Genomic DNA, 22,630 nt, shown 5'->3' with positions numbered 1-22,630 from the left:
CTGTATGAAACTCACGGCACTGTGTATTTTGCAATGCTTTAACTTCTGCACAGTGCGAATTTCTCCACACCAGCGTTACGACTCGCCGGAAGTGAATTGCCAGTGCGTGCACGTTAAAAAGTAACTCCACGAACCACACATCACACAGGCAATTAATTAAATTGTAATCGTTAACCGTCGTTGTGTAATTAACGTTCCCGGCTCTATCAGCTACACACAAGGGTTAATCGATGATCACACCTAATTGCACGTATCCTAGAGAAAGATTGGAAGCGAAAGGCATTAACACGGCCGGGAACTGGGCTGTCTCCTGATATGCACAACAATCGCTAAGGGTGGCCCCATCCGATTACTGACAAAGATGCTGATACACGAAACGGCAACGAATTGAGGAATAACGGCAACTACGGGTAACAATGTGCAACGCAAATATATTTAAGACTGCCGTTGACGCTGCGACTTCGCATTGCACCGACCAAACGCATGCGCACCGGGGCCATAAAGGGCGGTTTACTTTTGATGGTGGAGATTGAAAATAACTTCTTGAACATGAGATTACCCCACGGGACAAAATGCTCGACGAAACTTGGTCAGATTTATCCTGTCTGGTACGATGATCACTGATGAGTTCATACTACTCTCGTACGCTTGCTTCATTATTTCTTTCTTGCTTTCCAATGGCGAATTTTTATTCACATGTTCATGTCATCGTTAAGCAGCACGTAATCTTAGCGCATCGGTGAGACGATGTTTGTCAGCAGGTCCATTAAATGAAACGATTTGTAGCCCCATTTTTAAAGCACGTAAGGATGACTGCATACACCTCAGGTGTGGCTTATGCTTATAAGATATACATTCTCAATAGGGTTTAACTTTGTAATGTTCTCAGTTAAGCAACTGATAAATTATGGTTTTATATTCTATTCTGTTTTATGACAGTTCTCAAAGTTCAGTCACCAGTTGTATTGCTTTATATCATACAGATATTCGAGTTAGAATTAAGATAAATTGAAAGTTTATATTAATTATATCACACATATTTTGATACCCGGAAGAATTTATGTAATAAAAACTTATAGAAATGAGCATTCACTAAACTGTCACAAAAATACGTAAGTTCAAACACGTAGTCACCGCACAATCTGATCAATCCAAAATTTTCATTTCTTTTTGATTCCTTAGCTACATCACAATCATACGATGATCGATTAAAATATCTTTCCACCATCGCCACCTTCTGGAACTGCACCCATTTTTCGTGTCATACTTTTTATGACATCGACACGGAAATAAACAAAGAGCAATACCCTCGTGTCAACACCACACCACGCATTCGTTCCGGCAAGCGACAAAAATGTGCAAATTGGAAGTGATATTATTATTTTGCTTTCCCCTGGCTTCGGTCTCCCTGTTAGCCCAAACGAAACATGAACCGCAATGGGTAGTGTTGTTTGTAAAGACTTTGTGATCATTTTGTGGTGTATTAAAAAAAGGTAATGCCATTGGAATTCCAACTGTGCTGTTTTGTGTTTTACATTTTACACACACTAACATTCTTAAGTGTTCCTCAAATTGGTTTGGCCATTTGTTTTATTTTTGTTGGGTACATAAAACATGAAACATAATAAAGTTGTTGCAACCATATTTCCTTCCTTTCATAATACTGACATGCCACATCAGAAAATAACTCTCAAACGAGCCGCATAAAACCCTTGAACTCTCAACTAAAATGCAAATTACAGCAAGCAAAAGTGTTAAATTTTTTTCCATTCCTCGCCCTACAGGAATGTTTTAATGAACAATCAACCAACTCCATTATGCAGCACCCATTCAGCCAGAGGCGATTCCATTATTTGGTCAGGAGCCCTGTTTTTTGGTACCTTCTCGACGACGTATTAGCATGCGCAAACATATTAAAAGCAAATTCATTCGCCCCGAGGCAACGTTCGGGGGCTAATATTATTCAGCGCAAGGTTTAACAGATTTGATTTCTGTTTCTGAGATGGTTTTAATCATAAACATCAAACATAAATGGCGGCATTAGAGGGTTGGCGCCGAACGCTAACGGTTCATAGATTAATGCGAAACTAATGCTTCTTGGTTCGGATTTTTTGTTTAACAATCTACCCATCAATTTACTATTGTCTGTGTGATACAGCTAATATTTGGACGAATACTGATATATCATTAATTTCATATGTGTAAACCAAAAGCTTATGCGTGTCATCGCACTGAACCTAGCCAAGCTAACAGCTCAAGCTTCTCCAGAAATAACATATAGTCCATTATATTAAAGGTTGTGATCGGCAAACGATTGCAGATCCAAATAAAACCGGTAGCAACTGATGCCGATCGACATAACCACAAAACCCATCGACAGCAGTCCGAGTCCGTTTTCCAACCGATTGACAACATGACAGAAAATTAGCAAAAACGTTTTACGAACCAGATACGAATCAGATGATCCGAGTGACCGGTCAAGAAAAGCTTCCAGAGAAGTCAAGGCATTTCAGACCAGACCAAGTGGACCAACCCGGCCAGAAGTGTGAGATCGTAAATCTATCTGCTTTTGACATCAGTGACGCATCAAGTGTACTACACGAGACACAAAGCCGGACTCGTTTCTTTGCCCTAGCCCGGGAAGTGGTTTTCCCGGGACGCAACACGGTGACAAGTGTCCGAAGGGAACACCGCCGTTACATCGCCCAGCCCAAGCCGTGACAGATGGTGTGAAAAATTATCGCAAACAAAATGACCGCTTCCGTTTGCCGGCTGCCGAGCAATCTCGTCCCGGCGACACTTAAGAGCTTTTCGCTGCTCACGCGTTGGAAGTGGCTTGTCATATTTGCATAAATTGATCGACTTCTTACGGCTGTGCCATGTTTGCCGACTGTCATCGATTGACGGCTGCTGGCTGCGATGGTCTAATCTCACGTTCAAAACTGTGCGCAGAGCTCGGGTGATTCCAAATAATGATTCCACCCAGCTAAATGATAGAAAGCCGCGCCGACACGAGAGGGTTGAATCCGTGCGTGCCAATGCTATAAAAGAAAAACACAGCCAAACCCCTATCTCTTTGAACCTGCCCGTCATACAATCGACGTCTAGCCGATACATTTTTAATTAATGATTAACCAAAGGATCCGTGCGTAACGGTAGCAGAGACCGGGTCCACAAATCCCGTTTGTAAACCTCCCCGGGTCAACAATCGAGTGCACGATAAACAAACACTCAATCCGCTGCTACAAGCCCGAGTTGCGTGTGAGACTGAGATGATGTTTCGCCAGGAAGAGTTTGTATTGTTGAAAACATTCGCCGCACAGGGGAAAGGAAAAAGGTGCCAGCGTTTACAATGGACCGAGAGTGATAAACACATTAACCGTTTCGGAGGCAAATTGAAGGCGTCAGATAGCAAAGAAAAGGAGGCTTCCTTGAGATAGGGACCTGAAAAGGCATAACGCATAACGATAAAGTTCCACACTTTATGGCTTGTAGTAAGCTGAATTAAGTGCTACTTGATAGAACACGACAACTTGAAAGGGGTGGTTTTACTTTTGATTTTGTATTTTAGCAGGATTTTTGTTCCTTTTGGGGTTTCCTTCCAACAGTTGATCAACTTTATAAGAAGATTCTTTTATCTTAATATTATAATTTGTACGAGGCATTTTTAATGCGTGAAGCAATTTAAGTAGTTGTTACAGGGGTATCTGTTGTTAAATAATTAATAACAACGAATTCTGTTTAAGCTCCATTGACAGCTTGTGTTATAATTTTTACTTTTCAACGTTGTGAATTCAGATCGTAGCATAACTGTAAGGTTACTTGTTTGTTTTATGAGATTAAACAAAGTTGCAGCAATAGATAAAACTATTGTTTCAATGTAGTAATTTAGTTAAATGTGGATTGAACAAAATTAAATTTGAAGTGTCTAAAGCGAATTTATTAAATTAAATTTATTAAATGTTGCTATTCCAGGACGTAGACCAAATTTGTCACTTGATCTTTTCTTTTTCTTTTATTATCGAAAAACATGTGGCTTATAAGTTATGTTCTGGATTGTACTTTTTTGAATTGATATCAAGTTGAAACACTCATGTACCCCAACACTACAGTAAAGTATCGGCATACAAGGCAAACCACGATAGGTAAATGATTTATGTGCGATCGTTTGAATTACCGTGTAAAACGGTTGATAAGCAGTCCACGTCTGTCTTACAACCATTGGTAAAATTTTAACACACACTATTGGCGAAACATGTAGCATCCATCTTGGAGCTCGCTGGCATCATAAAAGCCAGCGTGCCTGCTCTCATAAAGCAGCTAGTAGCTACCAGTCATAATCTACATGTTTACGCTCTCCAGCGGCTAAACCCCTGCGGTGTAAACAACAGACTTTGCTATCATATTTTTTCTATTTTTCATGTTGTCTCTTTCCGCTCGATCAGTAACCGATCATTGGTTCTGTATTTCGTTCGTAAAGACAACATTAACATGATGAGCAAATGTATTTCTCGTGTAGTATCTGTTGCTTGCTGATTGGAACATGAGCGATGAATACCTATCGCAGGAAGCCATTGTAGTACAAGGCTCTACAACGCGTAACAACATCGTCAAACATATGTTTCCGAGTGCTGTGTGAATCGAAGGTTGAACTACTAGTTTAGTGCTAATAATAGTAAAAATGCAGATTCTATTCACTGTTCAGCACTACCATATGGTAGAATACCAAAATTTGACAACATAACACGAGACTTTTACTAAATTGTAGACATTTCTTAACTCTGCTCATCATTTTCTGCTGCTCCTCGGTCCGGTTGTACCTACCCTGTTTAAGAGAGCTTGCCAAAGGATGTGTAACGATGCAACAAGGCTTGTCATGTTGTCGTTTTATCTTATCGCGATAGCACAATCTATGATCAACGCTAACAAGGTTTAACTTTCAAAACTCCAAGCCTTCTGCGCGTGCCCCGGTGCTCCGAGAGGTGAGATAGAGACGCCATGAGGATACATCACTGCAAACGCGCAAGCCACTGATTAATCATACAATATTCATAAATCCTAGAAAGATGATAGGTTGCGATATCTTTCTACCATCGGTGTTTTATTATCAGGCAAATGATAATAATTATTTATAATTACCCAGTGTGCACGGGCCGCCATCGCGCCAGAGCCTATCCCCGAGGATGTTAATAAGCAAGGTGTAATGAAGAGGTATCAGTAGCACAGTATGCCCGCGAGGTGCACAAAAGTGATCCATAACCATTTTTATTTTCACTGCCCATCCCATAAATGAATTAATTTATAAAGATGTTGTCAGTAACTCACTAATTCCATTAACAGCGAGATGCGCGAGAGTGCACTAGCTTTTACTGAGCAACTTCACTTGTGCTGGAAATCTTCTCGGTGTATTAAACGGCATATTTTAAAGGATAGAATATTGCTATATCTATGTACCCAACCAACGTAAGAAATTTCAAATCTCTGTCCATATTTCACATAGCATCTGGTAACATTTACCACACCCTTTTCAAAATTTAACTTCCAATTGTTATATTCTTATCCCATTCAAATGGAAAAATAAATAACCACTGCAGCAAAAAACCCGTGCTCAACAATACGTTGACCTATCGAACGAAATTGTTCAACACAAGGCACGATTATTCATCGCTTAACCAACCCCTAAGTTGCATCGTTGACATGAGCCAAAGGATCATTGACTCAAGCCATTGGACATACCGCAGATTTCATCATTGGCCATCATCAATCGTTGTTTCACACGCCATACTAACCCCTACCGATTTGGCTGGTTTGTTGGTTGTAACCGTTGTCCCTTCCGATGCGTATTGCACTGCTGTCGAGTGGAGCCTTAAGAAGTTCGCTATATCTCGCTTCCTCCGGCCAGCGTTCGACGGCATTTCGTGTATGTACCATTTGAATCGAACGCTTCAGATGCCATTCAATGAATTTCTCGACGATGATCGAAAAAGAAAACAAGTTACGGTTCGTACTTTTAGCCCATTCTTTGAAGCAAATCAGCAAGCGAAAAATACCGTCGAATGCCACTTTCATCCAGATGCTTGCGATCGTGACAGCCTGATCGAGGCTGTATAGTTGGGTAACGTTCCACGCTCCCAACGATCGGTAACGGCCGTCTGTACCGATCCTCCGGGGGTGGTTGAACGAGTGCCAGCGAGAGTGAGAGAGAGAAATTAATAACATGATACGCGGTGAATTCAGGCTTGCAAACGTATCCGTCTACAATATATGCGCTCGTACTAGAGCCTCATCCCGCGTTACGGAGCACCCGGGTCGGGTCGGATTCCTCCGAGGTGTGGCGTCAATCTCTCCGTGGGCAACAGCATGGGTGACAGCATAATCGATCTGCGCCAATCCCCGTAACCGCGAACGCAATTCCGCGAACCATTTTGGTCGTTTGCTGCAGTCTTTGAATTAATTTATCACTTAACAGCTGATTCATCCATCCGATTATCCGAGCAAAAGGGGCATGAGATGGTCTGGTACCACAGCCACAACTCGAGCCCCATAGATGCAAGCATCCGACTGGAGTGGATTGAGGCAATGCAGTCTTTTCGCGAAGTAGCCCTTATCCGCACTAGCAGCAGATGACATTTTGCTGCACGGAGTGCTTTGGATAAGTGTATCTGTTTGTGGTGCTTAATGCTATGCGCGACACACGGTCAGAGTGATGGAGGGTATTTCTGCAATCACCTGCACTTCATTATAACCACGCTGAATAATTCATCATTTAATCGATTACAGCGTACAGACTGTGATTGAGCAATGAGTTGCAACACCAACTGATGTGTGTTCAGGTTGAAGAAGATGAGTACCCTTCAAGTTACAGCAACTAAACCGTATTCCTTCCTATTCGGAACCATCTCAGATTACTAAAAAACATATTACCATAATATTTAACTTCATATTCCTACATTCTATGAGAAGTTTCTCGAACAAAACCGAGTTCATGTTCTTAATAAACAACTTCATTCTGTTGGATAAGACCTGATTATGTAAGGTTTTATTAAACTTATGTTTAATGCGAAGTTGAGTGTTCTTCAGGAATGCCTGCTTGGACATACACAACTTAGCATGTGTAGGCATTTGAAATTCCAAGGACTCGAGTTTAGGCATTTGGACCAATAAATTACAGTTCATGGACCAAAACTCGTTTGGATTGGCCAACGAATCTACAATTTAACGTATCAAATTATATCGTTTTTCACCATAATATAACATAACAAACACTTGCACTTCAATATTGACAGTAGGCGCGACCCGCTCGTCACTAATTGGGCAGTATAATTCAACACAATCATCCATGACGCTCGTATAAAAATCTGGAACGGAAATCATCGCCACCATCTTTCCCGCCCCGTTTTGCTTGCTGATAAAACCGTCCCACAGACTACCACGACATTCCAGCCTGAGTGAATGCAATAAATATTGCATTGCAAACAACGATTTGCCCGTAATTTGTTCGAACTCACAGCACGGATGCACCCTGCGGGATGCAGGACTCCGATCCGATCCGATCGCCGGAGTGTATCGTCCGCGGATCAGTTCGTACGGTCGTATTTTAAATTAACTCGTTTATTTAAACTTAATTGACTGATGTAATTTACGACCTCGCGCGCTCACGCGACGATCGGACCATCGTTCTGCGCCGATGAAAGTTGCTCCCCCCAAAAGCGAACCAATCCGGGGTGTTGAAGATCGCGCTCCCGTCCTGTTTGCTGAAAGCTCGAGCCGACGCTCCGTAAGCATAAGGTGCACTGTGCCTTAAAGGGACCAAGGACATGGCCAACCTCCCGTCCGGCTCGGCAACATAAAGGAAGGGGTGTAAAAGGGCTCGAAGGTTACGGTACTGGTTCAGCTGACCACGGCAAACGGTAGAATCGGTGAACCAAAATTACGCTCACTTATGACAAACTCACTATCAGATGTAATCCATTTCACGTAGTTCGCTCACTGCCCGGTGGCCTTTCCGGACCAGACCGTGTTTAAAAGGGGTGTTTCGGTATGGTAACGGCTTTGTTTATCGCGCACATACTGTTAAATCTGATTCAGCTACAATTACTGAGGAAGCAGTCTGATGTAATCTTCAATCAGACATTCGTTTAAAAATTTTAATTTTTATTACACTAAATGCCCAATGGACCTATTACAAAACGAATAAAAATTAAATTGTATACTCTAAAAGCAAATATTTGTTTATTTTTCGGTTTTAAATTGTGAATGTCTTTATTCGTACCTCGCATCACAATTGACGGAAATAAATTAATTCCATGCACTGCCCCCCAACTTCAGCAATTGTATATGCTTCATCGCATGATGCTGTACTGTAAAAAACAAAAACTGCGAGGCAAAACATCTCTTCTCGATTTTATGACAAATTTATTCCTAAAAACTGCATAATAACTAAACGAGACGACACGGATGCTACCTTTTCCCGCGCATGAGGTCTCCAAGTCCTCGAGACGTTATGTTCAGCACTCACATATTCACGAAAGAACCCTCGGAATATATATCAAAATTATGAACATTTTGTGCATTCCCATCATAATTTACGACCTTCATTATGCATCCGGCGAAATTTGATAGGCCAGATCAGTTCGCTATCGATATGGTGAAGGGCCCAAAAATGGGTCGGTGACCGGTCGTAAAATAAAGAAGACCCCTCACAGCTCGTGCTCACCACATATCATGCCGCCATATCATGAATTATCGCCTCGTGGGTTCGTCAGACAGTTTCGTGAGTGAGTGCCGTTTGGCGGCTTTAGAATAATTTCGGCTATAGCTTCAAGTCAAAAATATTACAAATAAATTATAAACCCAAACCCAAATGTGACCGATGCGGTCGCACGAATTCGCTAAGAACGCATCAAAATTAAGTCGACCCATCAATCATGCCCTCAGCCCCACGAACCTGGAACGCATACACTACAATTTTCGTACAGCATTTCGGCATTCGCCGTGTTCATTAATATACAGCAGACACTTAACGGCTGAACAAAGACAGTGAAGCCGTCGGGATGTGGACGTTACTAAACGCGTATAGCAATCGCACAGGAAACAGGATCACGTCCCTGCGGCCCACTTATGGTAACATCGGCGACAACAGCGAAGTTGGTGTCGGTCCGTTCGGAATGTGTTAAGCGCTGGACACGATGTAGCCGACGACGTCCTGTTGCTGACCTACTCTGTACACGCCGGAACTTCAGCCTCAACAGAACCAACAAAAATGGAGCTGCTTTGCCCCGTATCAAGCGCGCTCAGAAAGTGAATGGAGCCGTCAAGTGATCGCCAGCAAACCGGGAGAAAATCACTGTTGACAGCCTGCAAAATGTCAAATTCATCAAAAAGCCATTAATCAACGCTGTTCAGCGATGGGGCTGCGACACGGCGAACACGATACCGGTACCGTTCTGCCTGTGCTGTTCTCAATCCTGTACTGCACAGAACTGACCGATCGATAGTGCGTTGTGCGTAGCATTGCAAACTGAGCTGAGATGTTGGGTTATCCCCGGGATGCAGCGTTGAAAAAAGCACAATGCGATCGAGCAGCACAAGTCAACCTGACAGCGAAACTTTCAAAAGTCTTTCGACACTACGGTCATGTTTTTTCCCCGTTGCAATTAGTTCGACAGTGTACTTTTAACTGGATTTATTATATACCACAACATAAATACCGACAAGAAGACATCAGCATTACCAGAACTAGGTAAATGTGTACAGAATAAGCGTAGCAAAACAACAGTCATAATCATAATAATGCTGTCAATCGTGCATAATTCCCCGCGTACAATGTATGCAAACAAGAGTAATTTCCACCATGATAATAATAATAATAATAATGATAACAATACATTGTACAGACTGACAACAGTGTAATAACCCTTATTTACTGATGCTTCACAAAAGCAATTGCCTGCGAAAAAAAAATCCCGTCGTATAGCCCTGTGGCGGTAGATCACTTTGCATGTAAATACCATAAAATACGATCGAGGAAACATCAACTGTCTCAAACGGCTTAATTGAATACGTTCGCCCGAAACGGAACCACCACTCACAACAAAACCGGGCCCTAAACGGCTCTGTCTCCCCCACGTTCACGTTCAATTGATCGCATATAAATCAATAAACATTCCGTCCAATGATATGCCGTAAATGAATTAATTTCAGATCGTTTATCGTCCCCGTATAAAACTGTTACAGTTCCAAATGTTGGACCAAGATCGGGATGGGAGAATAACGTTGATCGATGCTTTACACACATAAAGCAACCATCCTGACCGTCGGGCACACAACATGAATCACAGAAATGCGGTGCAACAAAAAAATCTTCCCAAAAGATTGACATTTCGCGAATGAAAACGTTCGTCAAATCAATTCCCATATTTTATATTATTTCCACGACTTCTGCATTTTTCTGTGTGTTCGACACAGCAAAACAGCAAAGCGAAAAAAACCCATCCTGACTTACTGGTTCAAAGCCAAAAGGACATTTTACCGGCACGAGTAGCTCAGTGTAATGACCGGTATAAAATTTAAATCGACAGACGGGATGGAAGAGTAAAACATAAACAACATTTTTCGCTCAATTTGGAAAAACTTGCCGTGGTGCAGCATGTGGAGGATACCGGTAAGCCTCAGTTTAACTGACGGACTCCAGCAGAGCGATAGTATCGCAAACAGTTCTGTTGCCCGTACTTGCACCCTTTTGCTCCACGAAGATGGATGAATTCTGTTGCTAAACTGTCGTGTGCAGTTGCTCCCCTTGGTAGGCACGATGTACGGTGGAGATGAAGTTGTTTTGCGTTTGTTTTTCTGTACTGTCGTGAACTTTGGCGCGACTTCGCGAAACGTCGATAGGACGTGGTGAGCGTACACAGACTTTACGAGTGCTTTGCTTTGCTCATAAATTTGGTAAACTTCCTAATTAACCAATAAAAGCATAAAAGCAAATGTATGCAATAGCTTGCGGGGTTGCGAACAGATTTCGTAGGGCAGCACAATAAAAGTACAAATCGGGGCATACATTTATTTGAAAAATAATGCACTTCAATTCTAATGACTTCAAACCGCAATCTCGAAGGAAGCGTGTAGCAAGTAGCGAGACACACAATAGCAAAAAAGGAAGCTAATGTATGCCGTTGCCCAATTCTCGAGGCTTCCCAAAACAACGACCACGGCACAAAAAAACCCCTATCTCTACCTCATCATGATGACCAAATTAGGATGAAATAAGTGCACAAAACAACCGTGGCGCAAGCTCCTCGTTCGGACGAGTTGAAGCCACCTTTGCTTTGCTGGAGTTGAGGCCAAAATTGGTGCGAAAAGGACTCCGGGTCGATGGTGACATGGTTCGGTTTTGGAACTAGAAAACACAAAAAATACAACAGGAAGATTGAGCTGTGGAACCAGTGTCGACCAGACTCTTGCAAACCTCCCAGTTGCGCTGGAGGGCCAGCTCACGAATGGTGACCAAAATGGTAATTAGTAGGTCCGAACGCTTTTTAAATCGTAGCGTGCCCACATTTATAGTGTGAATAAAAGGCACATACACGCCGTCGTGTACGTCTCTTTGGCGGTTTTAATCGCAAATTTATCGTTTAACGCACGTGACAAACGATGCTCGGATTCGGCGAGAGGCGCTAGGACAGTAAACAAACGCCCCGGTCGGGAACGGTTCGGATGGTTCGGAATGGTTGTCCAATTTAATTGATGCCGTCCAAAGTGCCAAAAAACCCATTTCGGCTCCTTGCGGTTTAGAGCGCTGTTCTCCGTTTCAGAGGGGTCACCATCGATCTGATGATGGCTCCTAGCGATGGGGAGTGTTTATCAGGGTTTTAAGGTGTGAGCAATTATTCGCCAAATTACAGACCGTCGGATTTGAAGGCGAACATCTACGCCGTCTCTACCTAGTAGTCAACTAGTCATCTGGGTTCCGACCGCACGCTCGCTCTCTTGCAAACAGCCCTATTCCACTCGCACACCAGGCATCTTGATCACACGGTAAAGGGATTGGCACTGAATCCCACGACCAGGCCAATGATTGTCCAGATATGGGCATTCCAGAAATTAAGCCTAAATCAATGTCCATCCATTAGCGGGCATCTGCTGCGGGCATCTACCTTGCGCGAGGAATTAGTGTGTCAGCGAACCGCCAGCAAATGGTGTCTAAAATTTCAGTGCCCCGTCATTTCGGTGTCCTTTGACATGTGTCTCCATTCAATGGCAGACGTGCAGCAAGCACGTGGGATTTCGTGGGATTTGAGGTGATTGTGAAGAGTGTGTTTCTTGGGCTTCACCCTTTTAAAATGTCTACTATTAAAGGTTCTATGGCGTTGATCCATGACACTTGCCAAATTCGAATCTTCTATTAATTTGCAACACCCTAGCACGTCTAGTGTGACGAAATGCTTCACATTTAACCTGCGCACCTTCATTTGCATCCACCGAATTCCGTCGGGTTCAAATTGCCCACAATCAATCATGCTCTCAGACTTTCGGATTCGACGAGTGTATCGAACGGGTCCGAAACTCCTAGCGTGCTAGCCTGTGCCAGTAACCCAGCACATTAAGGGCTCGAGAGGTGTAATGATCGGCACCCTTCATCTCCCAGCTCCGTGCATCATTCAACCAAAAACCCATATCATAGTTTCGTGAGTGAACGGTTTGGAGCTATTACATTATAGTTTTGTTTCTCTACGCTTCAACTCTTCCGCCGGGGGTTCGCTACGTGGCAACGGGCGGAGATGGGAACTAGCTGCTGCGGTATTCGATACACATCGTGCGTACAATCTCCCAATTCGTCGTGATCCACAGGACGCCCTTGGTTGTATCGACATCTCACGACCGCAAACGGCACTCTTCGTCGATGAACTTCGGCTTCGGCCATGCTTCGTTATGCTCAGGATTTATGAGTAGCACTGATCACGCGCCATTACACTGCTTCCAGCCTCACCGTACTACCCTTCTGGGCCTTCTCAACAATAGTTTCAACCACAAAAGGTGGCCCTCCAGTGCGTTTTCTACGTATGCAACGTCACAAGCTGCATGTGTCGTAACCTGCGAAAGACTCATGCTGGGTTCACCATGGCGAAGCCAGAGCGCCACGCCGCGTTACGGTGTCAAACAGTATTGAAGCAGTAGCTGGCGTACTGCTTTCGACGGGTCGACCACGCACCTACGTCACATCCAGTTAGATCCGATCCGGTATGCAAACGATCTTTACCCAGCCAACAAACTTCAACAACAGATGTAACCATTGATTGAAAGCTGAAAGACGTTAAAATTATTCCGCCCGGAGTAGGAAACAAGACATGTTGAGTAGGGTGTGTGTGTGTGTGTATTTATCTCCATTTTTTTTGCGGCACGACATTATCACGAAACGTTCGACATCGACAACGTTACACATGCTTAACGATACTTTTGGAGCCCTTTTGTCCTTCTACGAAGACAAGCAGTTCAAATTTTAAAAGGTTAACATTGACTCATTGACTGAGGCGTATCGTGGATCTTTGTGAATGAAGTAAACACGGATCTTCAGTGTTTTCTTTAAAATCCTTGAATCTTTCTGAAGTGGTTTTGAGTAAGTGATATTAGTTTAAGCGCTTTTGAAACATTAAGTTTGAAACATTAAGTTGTTTTCAACTCAGCGTTGTATAGCATAATTCATTATCATGCTAAGTCAATCACTAAACAGATTTCCTATTATCCATCGGTGTATTGACGCAAACACGCGGTTGTTCGTTCCATCTTTGTTATGGTAACGTTGCGCTCTATCATAAAAAGACTGAACCCAGGTTAAGTAGGCTTGACAATATTATAATACACTCAAAAAGCGTCATACACTATGTCATCTCTTTTTGTTGCCTTGGATTGCATGTTCTGAGGACAGTAACATTACCATAGCACACTGCAAGTTTATGAATATTTTAGGTAAATAAAGCAGTGTGAGTACACATCTTAAGTATGTAGAAAAGCTCTCTTTTCTGATGCTCTAGCGGCTAGCAGAGTTCTGAAGTTGAACAGCATGTCAACAACATGACGTGTGAGTGGTAAACACTTGATTATGTGCCAGTTCCCACGACTGCGTATAAAACCATCCATCCGCCAGCATCGCAAGCGCACGAATCATTTGTTTAACAAAAAACTGTACATCACCGTGAAAGGAAGGAGTGTTGTACAAATAAACTGCACCGTTCGCTCGATTTTTTTTCCTCTTTGTACACCACTAATGCACCGCATCTGGCATGTCAACAATTTGTAGCATTCGATACGTTCGATACGTTTTAGGAATTGTTAGCCGTCGATCCACCATGGGTCGACCACCATGCCTTCGTGGCTGGGTTGTGGATATCGCATTCTTTCTCTCCGTTGGCACTTTGCCGAAGCGTCAAACGCGCAACCACATCGGCCAGCTCGACCACCACTACAGTCCTGCACGCACCAGGAGAATGCATTCGCGCCAGTACGTGGAAGTGCGTCAGTTGGGGGACGCGCACCTGGGATCGAAATCAATCAAAGGCAAAAACTGGTTGATATATTTCATAAATGTAAATTGATTATTACGATCACACACGATCGACAGGTTCGAAATAAAGACGCTAACGTATGCGAGGGCAACAGTACAAACGGCGGACTAGGGAGTGCGTTACGGGTTGCCGGGTTTCCCATTCGCGCTCTTTTACTCTTTCTCTCTCGCTCCCTCTTTCACACACACACCCTTCCTTCACCTGCCCTCTCTGATGATTGCTATCGACGCGATGGTGGACCCTTGGATTGCTGTACCCAGGGTACGAGCACAATCTGCGATCGAGGACCCGGTTGAGCCCGGAGAAAGCCCCCACAAAGCGATCGGTCGGTGCACATGCGGTTGTCGTCTAATCACTAAATCTATTTCAATTTGTCCATCGTTACGTCAGGGCAGCTGCAGCAACGTTGATTTGGCGAGCGGGAACCATGTTTTTAATCGCATTTATGCGACCCAGCTGACAGAAATACACCGTACGTGAACAACAATATGACGCATCGCACTCGAAGACCACTTGCTGGGTTGATCGCACACTAAAAACACACCGTTCTTGTCACTTTTTCCGTTTGGGAATGTAAACCCCGAGATCGAGATAACTAATTACCGTAAACATTCACAAAAGACATCATCACACGACGCACAAGTTTCGCGCACCACAACACGACTGGACGCACGGTCGATGTATTCGCGACTGTTTTTGTCCGGGGCCACCAACTTTGTCCACAGCATCCCGGGACGGTTTGAAATGAATTTTCACGAACCATTTGAGCAGCTTACTCTCAGCTCTTGTACACAGGCACAGTTACTCTGTATCTACTACTCTCTTAGATAGAGGCACGATCTTAAGCGCTCACGATACTTGAAAGCTCTCTTTATGCTTCTCTCGTTCTCGTTCGTCTGTAAGATCTGAAAATGCGAGATGTTTGGCACGTCCAGAGATTTGTTTTGTCTCGAGATTAACATTGTTTCGTCATTGTTGTCAAAAAAGAAGTGATAATGAACGATATTTGCTCAATAACGTAATATCTGTCGGTGGACTCCCTAAAACAATCACACTGGTAAGATCCACTGACTCCGGTACACTAAGTTATGCAAACTTGACGAACTAACGGACCTTAAAAAATTGCCATTTGCTCCACAAATGACGCCTAAAGTGCAAAATCATCACTTCTACACAGCTGCAGGGGACAAACAGCGAACGTGTAATTTGGCCAGCCTAATTTGATTAATCAATCTCATTAATGTCCACAGTCACTTATGGAAGTTCCATTAGCAAGAGATTAATCGACTAGCAGTATTACTTTACCCGTGATACTCATGTCGTACAAACACTGTCGTATGGAGCTTTCGTCTGACAACTCTGATCCTTTTCCTTTTTAATTCCTCTTACATGCAACATAGGCTTTCATTTTGGTTGTATCACCCAGGTTTAACTCAGATAAATGAATGACACCGGATAGAAAGATAAGCACAATAGGAAAAGTAGAAAACTCAAGTATTTGTCCTAAACCGCGCACACTCAGAGCCAATCCAAGTTGGACGAGATTCATTTATCATTTTCTCGTCATAGTTCTGCTCGGAACACAACCAACGTTATGTTTGCTCTTTCGACCGGAGTATCCGCTTTAGATTCAATCATTTTTGTTTGTTTTTATGAGCGAATAGGTTCAACTACCTTCAGATCTAGTATCGCTTTGTGGATCTTTCAACTCTTTTACGCATTTTTTAACTCTCGATGAAATATGCGCATTATGTATAGCCCGAATCTGTCGTCGTATTAACAGAAGGCAAGTAATCCCTATTTTCCCCCAATCGCTTTTAACCTTTGAAACGGACTTCAGCGCATGTCTGGGTTTTGGAATGGCCATCCTATTGGAGCAGCAGCAACAGCGACGTAGTTTCATTTACTTACGGTTCACTTGAATAATGAATAAATGGTTCATGCCAATCGCTCATGATTCAGCTTTCCGTCAGGAACAAAAGACTTCAACGAACACAAAGCGTAGTTCAAACTACGAACCCTCGATGTATCGAGGGTTATGTCCCAATTCTGCCAATTCAGTCCGTATCATTCATACTAACCTGAAACAGAGAAAGAAAAGATTTTTTAATTTTTAATAGTTACAATGAATTATCAATATGTGATTTTTATTAAAACAGTTTTAATAGGAATACGATAGGAAGACTAAAATCCGTTTAAATCAGATGTATGTGAAATTTAGTCTTCTATTCAGTATTAATACACATGTTACATAATTCATTAGCCTTTTTTTATTTATTCAGAGACGGCCAGGCCGTATTGCTAATTCATTAGCCTTTAACAATTAATAATATATTTAATTATTTAACATAATTCTACTAAGCTAATAAAATGAACCACTGGAAAAAACGAGCTCGTGTTCTTTAGTTTCTCTATTTAATTTGAAAAATGTGTCGAAATCTTTTCAACATTTGATAATTTTCCGAAAAATTATCATCACTTATCAAACTATATCAAAAACTTGTCAAAAACGTGTAACAAAAGTAAATATCAAACAAGAATCGATGATTGAGCTTTTAACCCCTGAAGGTATGCAATCTATTCCAAGCAAGCTTTTACCAAAGGTACAGCAATGAACAAAAAAAGAGCGCACTATATGAAATTTTCGTGTAATTTAATTTCACAAAATCAAATCGCTTTATAGTACATATTACAATTAATTGTAATACATTTGAAATCTATTAAATTCAAACCGTTTTCGAAATTTTCACCAAATTGTTGCCACACAACATTGATGGAGAAAGAAGAGTTTTATAGACTATTGATGTAGTGTGAAAAATAATAACATAAATTAAATTAAATATAACTATTTTTAATTAAATTTTACCTTTTCAATATTGGTATTTAAATCTTGATCCTGATTATCATAAGATACAGGTTTCTAACAGAGTTTAAGCAACATTCAATTCAATGTATTGATTCAATACATAGGTGATGAAATAATTTTTCTTTTAGTTCAATCTAATTTTGTAGTCTTTCTCCATCCGTCACCGGTTCAGGTTATTTTGCGTCATTGCCCATCGGCTTTCTCCTATCCATTTGTCCTTCTGTCCTCCATTTTGGAGGGGGTTTTGGAGGTTTGCATCTTAGTTTAATTCCATTCCCCACCCATCTAGCGAGGCTTATTTCAGCATATATCCTATCGATACCGACCGATATTAAGCTCATAAATATTCTCCATATCCTAATGTTATGGAGCATTTAGGTTTAAAATTAAAAAAACAGTTTTATTGTTCTTTATTCTTTAAAATTTGATTATCTAAGATACTACAAAAAATTTGTCCCAAGTTAGTCTGTTTTATCTTTTCACTTCAAAATGTAATTAAATCCGAAAATACGCTAATTCAAGGCATTTCTTATTATTCTCCTTACTTATCGCTGAGCTGCACTGTGTGTACAAAATTTGACAACACTAAATACGCTTTAATCTTAACGCAAACAAACAAATTAACAAAAACTTGCAGCCGATAACAGCATAACTGCTGATAGAAACATGGACCGTCTCAACTGATAACGCTCGATGGTAAATGGGAGCAAAAAATCAAAACATTGTGCAAAGAGCTGTCAGTTTTGGCTATGAGTATAATTGGATATGTAATGCCCCCCCCCCTGCAATAAAAGAACCTCTCCGTTAAAACTGGGAGTTTATCGCAATGGAACAATGTAGGTATCCCACGGTTACCACATAAGAAAATCTACACGGAATTGTGACAACTGTCTCTATTTTTAACAGCGATAACAACCTATTTGCTAACCTACACTCCGCTCTATGCTTTGCCATGTTTTCGAGGTTTGCTTTAGAGTCCTTCGGTGTAAGAGTTGTTGGTTTTTGAGGTAAACCAATACGATATGCAAATATCTAACCGTACTCATAATGTCAGAAGTGTTAAAATGCAAACTCATCCCTGTGACAGAACTCGCATGATGATGAACAAATTATTTTATCAGTAGCTTCCACCAGTAGCTAGCTGCTCTGCAATTCGGTAAACTCGCTAGATGCATTCTGTACGGATGCCACGGTGTCACATACCCATAACTTACCGCAATATTAATACCACCGGCTGATGGCGTTAAGTTCTAGAGCCTAGTTGAAGTGGCAGCCGGGCCCATATTACAGTGCCGTCCCATCAACACCGCCACTCTCGCAGCTTTTTTTTCATCGGTCATTAAGTTGTTACGCTGCGATAAAAGCCATAAGGAACCCTCTCCGAACCACAGCCGCCCGTTACCCTCGCCGATCCAGTTATACAGCCCCAATCAAATGCCACTTGATGGGCCAAATTCGAAACTGCTGTGCAGCTCCGATTGCTGCGCAGCATGAACCAGAGTACCCACCATTGACGTCATTCCAAGCGACCAGCGGACCCGAGAGGTGCGAGCAGGTCTGAGAGGTTAGTGGTTGTGCGTCCGAAGAAGTAAATCGTTGGTACGCGAACCACCATCGTGGTAGTTCGCAGCGCAAACTAAAGCTCAACCCCCATGTTAGGCTTCTCACTTTCATTGCAACAATTAGCAATGTAATGCATTGACCATTACCGTCTTGAACAAACAGGCACGAGGTGGTTTCAAACAACGTCGAAGAACAAACACATAAAGCAGAAATTGATAGAACACGTTGGCAGCTGTATTTGAACGGCTAGGACAACTTGTTCACTTGCTGCTGACTGTGGGTACCTTGCCACTCTGGACCACATGTCCAAATATTTTGACACACAACATGATTTCTTTCATGAATACCTCAATGCGGCCATTACCGCCAAATCGGTGAAGCTATTAAGACGTTCTGGAAGGGACGTGCCTTCAAGAGGTTCTTTGTATAACACTGTGTAAACTACCATTGAGTGTATATACGCTTACAGGTTCAAGTAGGATATTAAAGAGCTGACAGCGAAAAATATTTAACGACTGTTAGCTCAAATACAGAGCTTCGCGAAGTACTTACATACCTGTTTAATGTCTATGCAAAGGGTGGAAAAATATGCTCAACTCCTCATTGTCTCGCATAGGGGACTTTGGACATAAGGATTTAATGATGTAGCTTTATTTATGGTTTTAAGACTAGCACAAACTGTAGCAAACGTATAACTGTTCTGGATCGTTTGCATTGTTTTCAAACAGTATGCTTTGCTGTACGTGTCATGTGGCCGGTGTTCCCATTTCTGCATCTATTATACTACCCCATAGAGCCGGCGACTACTTCCCCAAACGGCGCGTTTAATTGACACAAATATTCCAACCCTTCCCTTCAAGAGACACTGATCGATCCAGCCCACACCGATCTCGGTACGGTCAGCACTGTTTACACCCCGTCGTGACGTCAATGACGGCCGATTTACTGATTAGGTAGCTTCGGAAACATGAAACAATACAAAAAAACACCACACAGCCCCGCACCAGGGTCGGGGGCTGGAAATAAAAACAATTCAGCGCATAATCATTAGGCGTGTCTTTCGCTCCTTTCGTGTTGTATACACGGTTTTGGTATGTTTTTGGAGGATTGCGGATTTCCTCCAGCTGGCAAAACGTGCAGTGATTCTGCACCCAAAATGAATCTCGGGGAAGGACTGGACTGGACTTCAAGCAGCTTACTTACGCGTATGACGATTAGTTATGAGTTTATTAATCAGTGACGGTTGACTTCGTACAAAATATACAGACACACTTATCTATCTATCAATGCGACTTATCAGACGTTGCAAGAATTCCTATACATGGGCAATCGCTTAACAACTTAATACTACGGTAACGCTTCATCCCACCAAGCCTGCTTTATCCAGAATGCTCCGATTCGTGACTAACCTTCTTTTTGCTGCACACACGAACGTCTCCCGTCTCGGTGGAAGTGTCCTCAGTCGCTGGCCCAGCATTGTCTAACCGATTGACGTGCGGTGAACTGATAACCGGTGGTTCACCTGACTTTGGGGAACTTTCCGTCTCCTCTGGGACCGGGTCCGATGGAAGGCTTAGGCTGGCAAGTTTGGAACGAACCACCGAGTAGCCCTCATCCTCCTCACAGCTGACCGTGGAACAGGTGGAGCAATCGGACACCTTACGCTCCGGTGTTCTCAGTCCACACTGGTACTCGCATCCATCCAACGCACTGATGGACGAACCACAGTAGTTCAGATTGCTGCACGATGAAGCCGCACTGATGTCCGACTCGCAGTCGGCTGATCCACGGCGTAACCTGTGCCGTCGGAAGTACTCGATTTCCTCCAACGTAATGCCACACATGGTGTCGTCCGAATAATCCGAAACGACTACTGACGGTGTTCGGACATAGCGCACACCCTCGCCTAGATCACTGATGTAGCTTTGGGCGGATTCGCGACGCGAGACGGAGTTGCTCGGTGGACAACCGAGCTGCTGTTGGCCCGATGGATCCGACGTTCCACCGTTACCGTCTACCAGGGGTAATTCGATGAGTTGTGCCTCTAGAATCATCTTGCTGCGAACTACCGTAGGACAGTGCTCGGAAGTAACCGTCGTTAAGCTGGGCAGTGTGGAAGGTTCCGGCACTGGCAGCAGAGCCGAACGGAGTGGAATATCGGAGACACCGAGTGTAAGTCGCCGTACCTTGCCCACGGTAGCGATCATCTGTTGCTGTTCCTGCTGGCTGAGATCATCGTCCAGACCGAGGGCGGAATCCGAGCTGGACGAACGTGTTACCTTGTCGCGATTCTTCATGTTTTCTGCGCGTGGTTCTTCTTCCACCTGCACTGGTCGTTCCTCTTCGTCGCTAGAACCGTACGAGCTGGGCTGAGTGCTGCTACGCCAACCTTCATCCGATTGGGCCGGGCTGGAGCTTTCTTTCGTGCGACCTGCGCGTACCACCTCGTCAATGGACTGTACCGAACTGGTGCGCATGCGGTCACCCACCAAATCCGTAGTCTGTATCGTCTTCGTCCGTGACAACGATTCCAGCGATACTGACGCAGGTAGCGAGGGTTCCTTGCGTATGTCACCTTGCTGTAATTTGCTCCCGTGCGACCCGTCCTCCGTAGCACGTCTCCGCCGTCCGTCCGCCGACGTCGACAAGGCCTTATCTAATCGTCTTTTATCGCCGTTCCTTACAATACTGCTCATAAATCTTTGCACTTCAGCCTCCTTCTGACGGATGATGTTTGCGTACAGTTCGATCAGTCGTTCTACGCACGGAAAACGGATCACTTCCGCCTGTCCCGTCGACCAACCTGCTTCCCGTCGCTCGGACCCAGCGGCATCATTTGCCGCATGTTGCCCTGTGGAAGCATTTGTCTTGTATGCCTCCGATTCCAACAGTCCAATATCGTCCAGCAACGCATCGTCCAAACAAAGCCGACTGTAGACGACCGTTTTTCGTTGGCGCTCCCGGGCTCTATGTACACAGGCGTCCATTTCTGAGTTCACCATTTCTCCGGAACATTTCCCTAGCCGACCGCCCGTCCCACCGACGCCCATTGTGGTGGTAGTGGTTGTCTTATCAGAACATTCGTTACGGTTACCGGTCACAATCTCCCGGAACCCGACAGCCTCCTCGGCTTCGTCCGCACCCCACGACGGGCTCAATCTCCGACCGATGGGACAGCCCCCAGAAGTGATAAGCGCGTTATCGCTCGCTCGACAACTGTTTGCTGTCACTTTGACGTCAGCAGTGTCGGACCTGGTGCATTCAAACTTTCCAATTAGGCCGCAAACCACCGTACCCGCACGGTTTGTAACCGCTACCGGTTGAGGCCTTGAGATTTCTGCTTGTGGTGCCACTCCCGCACCGGATAACGATGACGGTGATGGTGAGATTGTGCGCAACGACAATGTTGACTGCGAAGGTTCGTTCGGCAAAGCTGAAGGGGACGATTGCGATGGTGGCGGGAACCTGTTGGCCATTGCCGGCATTAGGGATTGCGGGTGTGCTGCCTTCGAGCGCTTATCTGGCTGATGACGAACGATGGACTCATCCTTGTCGTATCATCGAACCACTTGTCACCTTGTGGTAAGCCCGATTTCGCTGAACTTTAGTCACTCGGGTTTTGAAGGATACAAACAGCGGT

The 22,630-nt window shown here is 43.6% G+C and overlaps 2 protein-coding genes across 3 annotated transcripts in view; both read right to left on the bottom strand.

The window, feature by feature from the left end:
• LOC128309917 (inositol-trisphosphate 3-kinase B-like) overlaps positions 1–15,182 on the bottom strand; it is a 27,958-nt gene extending 12,776 nt beyond the window's left edge. The window contains exon 1 of the mRNA XM_053046423.1: positions 15,165–15,182. Coding sequence (XP_052902383.1) covers positions 15,165–15,173 — 9 coding nt within the window. The 5' untranslated portion in view covers positions 15,174–15,182. The remainder of the gene's footprint in view (positions 1–15,164) is intronic.
• LOC128309916 (uncharacterized) lies at positions 40–22,630 on the bottom strand. Of its 2 annotated transcripts, none has more exons than XM_053046418.1 (2): positions 20,400–22,630; positions 40–255 (listed from the first exon to the last, which is right to left on the bottom strand). In XM_053046418.1, exons 1-2 carry the CDS (start codon positions 22,473–22,475, stop codon positions 241–243), a joined length of 2,091 nt encoding a protein of 696 aa, XP_052902378.1. In that variant the 5' UTR covers positions 22,476–22,630; the 3' UTR covers positions 40–240. The 2 variants fall into 2 exon arrangements, with proteins under 2 accessions (XP_052902378.1, XP_052902379.1); XM_053046419.1 differs by lacking the exon at positions 40–255 and adding an exon at positions 16,619–16,642.

Source organism: Anopheles moucheti, chromosome 2, assembly GCF_943734755.1.
Source record: "Anopheles moucheti chromosome 2, idAnoMoucSN_F20_07, whole genome shotgun sequence".
NCBI classification, from domain to species: domain Eukaryota; kingdom Metazoa; phylum Arthropoda; class Insecta; order Diptera; family Culicidae; genus Anopheles; species Anopheles moucheti.
Note: the sequence above shows the minus strand (reverse complement) of the source record. Positions and strands in the feature narration are given on the sequence as shown.